This window comes from Lacerta agilis, chromosome 18, assembly GCF_009819535.1.
Source record: "Lacerta agilis isolate rLacAgi1 chromosome 18, rLacAgi1.pri, whole genome shotgun sequence".
Classification (NCBI taxonomy): domain Eukaryota; kingdom Metazoa; phylum Chordata; class Lepidosauria; order Squamata; family Lacertidae; genus Lacerta; species Lacerta agilis.
Window position 1 is genome coordinate 1563743 of NC_046329.1, and position 8758 is coordinate 1572500.

General features: G+C 48.0%; 1 protein-coding gene and 1 non-coding gene across 2 annotated transcripts; both read right to left on the minus strand.

Moving 5' to 3' along the window:
- Positions 1–1369: 1369 nt before the first annotated feature.
- Positions 1370–3188, minus strand: LOC117039685. The gene is made up of 3 exons (XM_033136865.1): positions 2556–3188; positions 1726–1883; positions 1370–1587 (listed from the first exon to the last, which is right to left on the minus strand). Exons 1-3 carry the CDS (start codon positions 3186–3188, stop codon positions 1398–1400), a joined length of 981 nt encoding a protein of 326 aa, XP_032992756.1. The 3' UTR covers positions 1370–1397.
- A 3760-nt stretch (positions 3189–6948) lies between these two features.
- On the minus strand, positions 6949–7055 carry LOC117039775. The gene has a single exon (XR_004425794.1). It is a non-coding gene; the product is annotated as a U6 spliceosomal RNA (small nuclear RNA).
- Positions 7056–8758: the final 1703 nt, after the last annotated feature.

Sequence of the window (8758 nt, forward strand, 5' to 3'; positions counted from 1 at the left end):
TGTAGTGCTTAGAGCATCGGACTCTGATATGGGAGGCCAGGGTTCCATTTCCAGCTGAGCCACGAAGCTCCGTGGGTGGGACCTTGGGGGATGCTTGCCGCCTTTCAACCTAGCCTACCTCACAGGACTGTTGTTCTGCAGATAAGATTCTCTCTTTTTCTTATTTACCAATTAATACTTAATGGTTTCTCCAAATTTTTAACGGATCAATGCCAAATTACATCAAAGAACGTCCTGACAGTAAGAGCTGTTTGACAGTGGAATTTGCTGCCAAGGAGTGTGGTGGAGTCTCCTTCTTTGGAGGAGGCTTGACAGCCATGCTTTGATGGTGTTTCCTGCTTGGCAGGGGGTTGGGCTGGATGGCCTTTGTGGTCCCTTCCAACTCTATGATTCTATGAAATTTAATGTTCTGTGGATAAGGTTAAGGGTTAAAACAAAATAAAATTACAAATTCCTTCCAGTAGCACCTTAGAGACCAACTAAGTTTGTTCTCTAAGGTGCTACTGGAAGGAATTTTTTATTTTGTTTTGTTTTGACTATGGCAGACCAACATGGCTACCTACCTGTAACAAGGTTAAGGGATGTTGAGGAGAACCATCTTGAACTCCTTGGAGGACTAGGTGGAATATGAATTCAATAAATAAAATTGCCCCCGAAAGAGAAAAACATATGGAGGGACTAAAATTGGAAAGAATGCTATCTGGTGTGCTTTCACCGCTAGAAAATGAAATGTGGTGTGTGTGTGTGTGTGTGTGTGTGTTTACAGATTTGCATCCAGAAATTATGCAGCTGCTCAGGCCCAGATCCTGTACATACTTATTCTGGGAGCAACTCCTTGCTGAGCTCAGCCTTTGCCTGAGTAGATGTGGATAGGATTGTGTGGTTAGGAAACCTGTCTAAAGATGGTGGGCTCTGCTTCATTGGAGGTTTTTAAACCAGTTGGATGGCTGTCTGCTTGTGATTCTTTCTTTGGCTTCGAAGCCCGCATTGCAGGGGGTTGGGCTAGATGACATTTGGGGGTCCCTTCCAATTCTATGAACAGCCACAGTCACAGGTCCAAAAAGCAAAAAATTAAAGCCAGCACACTGGACTTTATTTTATTTATTTAAGAAAAAAAACCAGACACCCACAATCATGAATATATATATCTAACCTTGCAAAATAATTGGTTCAGCTTGAGCAGTAGAGCTGTTCAAATCCAAAGACATTGGCTTGGGTCAATTAATTTTAGTGGGTTTACTCTGAGCAGAGTAAAGTTCAGTTCAAACCCGTTATCAGCAAAACTTCATTGGGTGGTGTCAGAATGGACCCATAGAAACCAATGGTCTTAAGTTGTTTGTTTGTTTTGTAACAAGAACAACAACAACAACATCTTTAATAAAAGACCTTGCAGCAACTCAAAGGTCTGTGGCTTGTGGGGCTGAGCCAGCCCCATAGACAGACCTGTGGCACCTGTGCCAGGTGAACTTGCCGAGCATCCTTTTGGCGGCCTCTTGGCCGGGCTTGAAATGCTTCATCTCCTGGCCTCCCTTCTTCCTTTCTGCAGCTTTGATGCTGGGCAGCTGCAAGAGGGGGGTTGCCTTGTGCCTGGAAGTGCAGAGAGAGAGAAAGAGAGGATGATTATGTTCACCTCGTGGTCCACTAAGACCCCTAGATCCTTTTCACATGCAAGCCAGGTGTGCCCCATCTTACATTTGTGCGCCTGGGAGAAAGAAGGCTCCTTACCCACCATCCAGAGGCGGCTGCTCTTCCACCAAGAGTTCCTCCCGCAGCGAACTCAGGACTTGCGCGATCAAGGAGTGATGCCGGCTGGTGGTGGTCTCCTGTAGCCTCTGCAGCAGCAGCTGCGTGGGGAGGTGGAAGTCTGGGAGGGAGGCGGAAGGCTGGGGAAAGCGGGGTGGGATGGGGAGAGAAAGAAGCAAGATATTGTTTTGAATTGGGGGCACGTCCAATGCTTGACCCAAGAAGGTAGGGAGAGAGGCGTGACTTCTTTGCTGTGACAAGGGCATACCCTCCAAAATTTCTCCGATGAAAATAGGAATGCCCTATTCCATCATCATCATAATTTTTATTATTTATACCCAGCCCATCTGAATGGGTTGCCCCAGCCACACTGGACGGCTTCCAACATATATGAAAACATAATAAAACTTTAAACATTAAAAAAAACTTTCCCCTCCAGGGCTGCGTCTTCTAAGGGTTGGCTAGTGATTTATCTCCTTGCTTCAAGGGTCGCATAACCTCCATATCCTCCCACATTTCTCTGATGAAAATAGGGGCATCCTAAGGAAAAGAGGAACATTCCGGGATCGAATCAGAAACCAGGACGGCTTCTGTAAACGTGTGACTGTCTGTCCCTGGAAAATAGGGACACCTGCAAGGGTCTGCCCTTGAGCATGTTTAAAGTGCATTCCGGTTGCACTAAGCAACCAGGCCTTTGGACGGTGAGGGTACCAAGAAGAAATCTGCTCACCCCTGGCTGAAAACCCATCCCCATCCTCATGCACGGACAAACCTAGGTCACAGCAGCACCCATATTGGGTGTGTGAATTTACCTTGATCGATTGCAATTCATGGTCTGCTGCTCCTGGCTCTTGCGGTGTAATCTTAGGCGAGGAAATGGCCGTTCTGAGTTTCGTTTCATGGGTCAACGCGGCAAGCAGCGTGGTTTCCTGAAGCTCGGTTGAGTTGCCCGACTGAGGACAGATCTCTGGGGCCTTGCGGGTGCTCTCAGCGTGGGCACTGGGTGCTCGGAAGGGATCCCTGGCGGGAGGTGGCAAGACGTCCTCATGGATGCCGGAATCAATGGAAGCAGCAGTGGCCGTCTCCGAGGTGTGTCCTCCTCCTCCTCCTCCTTCAGTGGGGAGATCTCCACTCTCCATCTGCAGGTGTTCTTCATGGTTTTGGGAGTCTCTCTCCGACATCTCTGGAGAAGAGTCCGAGAAGTCCACCGCTTTCTCCAAGATGGGTCTCAGGTCGACGAGGATCGTTCGGACGGCACGTTTTTCTCGAGAGTCTCCATTTTCTGGAGTGGATGAGGGAGGCACCGCGTGGCAGGCCGGGGCAATGGGCTTCCTTCTGTCTTTTGCCTCGGCTCCTGGGATGCGATCCTGGCAGCGTTGGGGCAGGTGCGTCCTCCTGCTCCTTTGGCCCAAGTTGTGACCCTCGCTTCCTGGGTGCTGCTTCATCGCTGCCGCAAAGGTCGCCTCTTGCATCTCTTTGGGTGCCACTGAAATGGCAGATTCATTTTGCAATGTAGTCGTAGTCGTAGTAATAATAATAATAATTAATAATAATTTATTAATTTATTATTTTGACCCCACCCATCTGCCTCAGTTTCCCCAGCTATTCTGGGCAGCTTCCAGCATATATAAAAACATAACAAAAATTAAACATTAAAAAAATTTCCCTCTACAGGGCTGCAGAGAGAACAGCTGTAATGACAGATGAAAATTAAAACAGGAAAAAAACGAAACAAAAACGAGGACATGTGATGAGTACAGTTGCACAGGGGTTACCTTTGGAGCGGCCCTGGTGCAGGGGAACCCGGATCACGAGATCAGCCCAAACGATACGCGGTGGCCTCGTTGCCTCCTGGGGACCCCAGCCGGCTGGCATCACGGCTGTCGTCTTCTTCCAGGGAGCAACGCACTTTACTGGTTTGGGCAACGACTGGGGGCAGCTGTGCGCAACGAGCATCCGTGCTCATTTGCCAGCGAAGCAGCTGAGCTCTGGAGAGATGCTTCTTTCCTCCTGCTGCTCCACGCAGCTGACCTCTAGCACAGCTGATCTCAGTGACCACTGCTTACCTGATTTCTGTGCATGAGATGATGGGAAAAGAGGCGACAAGGGAGACCAGGAAAGGTGCAAGGATGGCGGTTGCCCATCTCTAAAAGAGAGTGTGCCTTTCGGATAATATTTTGGGGGGAGGGTGTTGGGGCTGCGACCCTTCAGCTTGCGTGGCCCCACCAAATCCGTATTGTGTGGCAGATTTCCCGCTTTCCGGGGCTCCGTTCAGGGTTCCTTTTCCGCTGACATTTTCTCTGCTGTGTTCAGACCCAGCTAGTATCTAAGCAATGAGGTCAGAAGTGCTTCAAAACACTCTGCTCACAAAGCGCACAAAGGAAATAATGCTTAAATAATAGCTTGGCCGCCCCGTGAAACAATATTTGTTTTTTCCTCCTGCAAGGATTGGCAAGGTTACCAAGGATTAAGGTGCGAGTCGGGAGGGACAAGAGCTCTTGTATTTCATTCTGTCCTTATGAGGATACATTATTTGCCTCTGCAAAATTAACAGAAGAATTAAGAGAAGCTAATGGAATAATTATTCTTATGGAATAATGGTTGCCTTTTCCAGACTATTTAAAGAAATGTTATAGTATGATGAACTTGCGTGCAGGATTTGAGCATTGAGCAGCAGAAGGAATTAGATTATAATACAGCGATTGCGACAGGGTGCAGCAGAAGGAGAGAAAGAGCAACTCTGGAAAACGGAGTGGGAAGTCAACAAAAATAAGAGAAAAGATGAATTGTGTTTGGGTTGTATATGTTTAAAAAGTTGAAATTTAATAAAATATATTTGGGAAAAAATATCATTAAGTGTTAAATAAATTTATTAGTGGCTTTTTTTTGGGCTACAGCACTTACAATACTTTAAGCAGCAAAACCAAACACATGCATACATTAAAACAAGCATGAAAAAGTCACTCTAAAAGACAATTCTATTTAAAAAAAAAAACCCAGATTAAAACATCCTACCCATAGACAGGCAAAAGCCGAAGGTTGGTTTAAAAAGGAATGTTTTTTCCTGGTGCCTGAAGATCATTTAGCAATGGCACCTCTGGGGAGAGCATTCCACACACAGGGAGCCACTACAGAAAAGGCCCCGTTCTCATGTCCCTGAGAAGGGACACATACAAAGAGGGGACTCAGATAACAATCTCAGGGTCTGGGTAGGTTCGTATGGAAAGAGGCGGCCCTTGAAGTATTGTGGTCCTCAGCTATTTAAGGCTTCATAGGTCAAAAGCAGCACTTTGAACTGGGCCCGGAAACTAATCGGTAGCCAGTGCAGCCGGAGCAAGATTGGTGTAATATGCTCAAACCTTCTTGCTCCGGTGAGCAACCTGGCTGCTGAATTCTGCACCGGCTGACGTGGCCACCAGAGCCCAGATAACAACATTTGTACGTATTCAGAATGATGAGGATTGGAATCTCACTTCTGGGGAAGGTTGCAGCTGAGCGGCTGCTTTGAATTGCAGTAGTCTAGGTTTCCCCAGTAGTGATGTATGGAAGTGAGAGCTGGACCATAAAGAAGATTGATCGCCGAAGAACTGATGCTTTTGAATTCTGGTGCTGGAGGAGACTCTTGAGAGTCCCATGGACTGCAAGAAGATCAAACCTATCCATTCTCAAGGAAATCGGCCCTGAGTGCTCACTAGAAGGACAGATCCTGAAGTTGAGGCTCCAATACTTTGGCCACCTCATGAGAAGAGAAGACTCCCTGGAAAAGACCCTGATGTTGGGAAAGATGGAGGGCACAAGGAGAAGGGGACGACAGAGGATGAGATGGTGGGACAGTGTTCTCGAAGCGACTGGCATGAGTTTGGTCAAACTACGGGAGGCAGTGAAGGATAGGGGTGCCTGGCGTGCTCTGGTCCATGGGGTCACGAAGAGTCGGACGTGACTGAACGACTGAACACACACAGTCTAGGTCAAGGAGGGGGTCGCTTTCCCCAGCCCCCCCTCCAAGCTACTGTCCCATCACACACAGTGTTGTAAGAATTTTAAGGGCTTTTATTTATATATAATAATTGTTATTAATGTACCAAAACAAATAAGGCAACATGTCTGAAAACCAGCACAGGAAGACAGGCCTGACTCCCAACTGACCAAGCATTTCTTTGTCTCAGGAACAACGGGGGGGGGGGGTTGCCCCTCCAGCTACTCAGCAGCCCTCTGCCTGAGTGATAATCTCTGGCATCCTGATAGCTAAGTGTCAGACAAAAAGGTGTGATTAACTTGGCTGGGGTATAGGGAAATGTAAATATCTTTTGTTTCACTTGATGGGTTTTTTTGTGGAGGGCAAGAGGCATGGGGGCAGGGTCCAAGTTGCCACCAGACCCTCCCAATTTGTGATGTAATTCTAATGTATGGAGGGGTGGTCTTGAGCTGGAGGGGGGGAATTTCAAAAGTCTATATAGGAGCTTGCACACCTTTGTTCGGGGTCTTTTGCTTGCAAGACACCCTGCTGCAGCAGTAATAAAATACAGGGCAATCGCCTTGCTTTGGGAGATTCTGTATCGTCTCTATTTATTTATAAGTGCTCTTGAGAGGAGGGGAGCCCTACTAAGGCTCTCCCCCGGGTTCATGGACTCCCTTCTGGGGTTGAACCTAATTTTTATAACACAGGAACCGAAGGCGTTATGGGGCTTTATTGGTTTCTTCTCTGGCACCAGCTACAGAACATCAAGCGGCAAGTCCAAAACAAGGCATGTTCTCTCTCTCTCCCCATGGCAGGTTAACTCAAAGATTTCTAGGGGCTGGGGACTGTTACCACCCGCCTGAGAGGCCCCATCACAGGGTCACTACTTCCAGACAGTCTGACCTAGAGCTAGAGGCCTAGGCAGGGCATCTTAGCCTGCAGCCTACCTCGCAGGGTTGTTGTGCAAGGGCAGACTCAGGGAAAGGCAGGGGAAATGAATTGTGTTTGGACGGGGAAAGAAGATGGGAATAGGGGAAAAAAGAACCAAATAAGTAACTGATTTAAATGGGCCTGCTATGAAAACGTTCTATGGCACAGCCCTTCTTCCCCTCATTGAAAGCAAGACATTGCAAAAGTGGTTATGAGGTTTGCAAAGTGGAGAGGTGGAGGAAAGAGAGGAGGGAGGATGCATTTATTTTTTTTTAAAAAAAAAAACATTTTGCATGTGGATCACTTGGCAATAATTGCAAAATATGGAACGCTTCACGAATTTGCGTGTCATCCTTGCGCAGGGGCCATGCTAATCTTCTCTGTATCGTTCCAATTTTAGTATATGTGCTGCCGAAGCGAGCACGTATTCTACAACCGCGTGGTTGCTATATAAACCTCGTATGGTGGAAATATTGTAAGCTTATGGTGAACACAAATGGAAATAATAGTAAAAATCCATTATTTCCCTTTATAACTTTTCTCACATTTTTTAATCAAAGGAAATGATTCTGCGACTCTGCGAGTTTTTTTAAAGGAAAGTAGCAAAAGAGTCGGAGAAACATAAAAGGGAATTGGGTATTGCTCTGGCGATGCATGATGGGAAAGAAGGCGGGGTATTCATAATGAGATTGGCGGGGTGGGTGAACCTTGGGACAAAGAGGTAGGAAAAGTGCTTCTGCGATGGGACATCATTTCCGGTTTTCGACCGCAGCTCCCGGTATTAACAAGGAACTCCTGTAGAGGGAATCAAGAGGTCAAATGAGGGGAGGAAGGGGGGATTGGGCGTTCTCCTTCGGCCTGTGCAATAATTGGAAAACAATCAGCTGGCTTTACAAAATTTCATGTATGGCGAATTATATCATCAGCATTATTTCTGCAGATCCTCTCAAATGCAATCAGAATGTAGAAAACAACAAACCAACAAAAATGCCTTAAAAACTCCCAACACTACCCTTCTCCTCGACCCACTAAGCTTTCTTCGCGACGCAGGTAGAAATTCAACAGGTGGAGGTGCATTCATGGAAAGTATTGTGTGGGTGAGTTGAGGAAGTAAAGTAAAAAAATTCATTTTCTGAACATTTTTTCCCCAACGTACCCAATCACATTCAGGGAAAGATAAAAGTGCTTTTAAAAAAATTGATCAAGACTCAAGTTCATTTCATCTCCACCCTCTATGACACATGTTAAGTCAGAGCCGGAAGCGTTGTGTTACACCCTCTCAATCTTGACCGCATCCCCTTTGGAGCTCCTCCTCTTCCTCTTCCGCAGTTTAGAAGACACGACGTTCTACGAGAGGGTTGCGTCCTTGCGTGCTTTCCCAGAATCCTCTCCGTCGCTCCCATTCTCCCGGCTCGGCGCTTCTCTCTCTCTCTTTTTCGCCCGGCCTCCTCCTTCCGCTGACGTCACCGCGCCCGGCGTGGTGGGAGGGGCGAGGAGGAGGAGGAGGAGGAGGAGGAAGAGGAGATGGGAGGGAAGAGAACCAAACAAGATGGCGGCGGCCGGTGCGGACGCGAAGGGGGACTGAGAGGAGGCAGCTCGGCGGCGGGGCGCTCCTTCGCCGGCCCCCCCTCAAAGGAGGCGCCCCGAAAAGGAGGGGAGAAGCCGGCCCGGCTCGAGGCTCCCTCCCCGTAGGGCCTCGCTCCCACCCCAGCCTGGTTTCCTGTCACCCCCCCCCCCCACAGCTATATTGACATCTGTCGGGCGGCTCTCTCTTTTTGGGGGGTGGGCCCATTTGGGGGGGAGTTAGTCCTCCTTCCTCCCTCGCCCCCTCCCTTGCATTTCTTTTTGGGGGGAGGTGTCTGTTCCCCCACCCCCCAGTTCTGAAGGGAAAGGGTGTATATGTGGGTTTTGGGGGGCCCCGCACTCACCCCACATCCATCTTCCTCCTCCCCCCTTAGTTTGGGGTGTTTTAAAATAGGCATATTCCTCCTCCCTTTAATATCTTCCTTATATCTATCTTTCACCCCCACCCTTCGATTTTTGGGGTCTGCTTAGCATTCCAGCCAAATCCCCCCGAAAAGGAAGGGGCTTTAAGACTCCTTTTCTCTTTCTCCCCTTTTTGAGGCT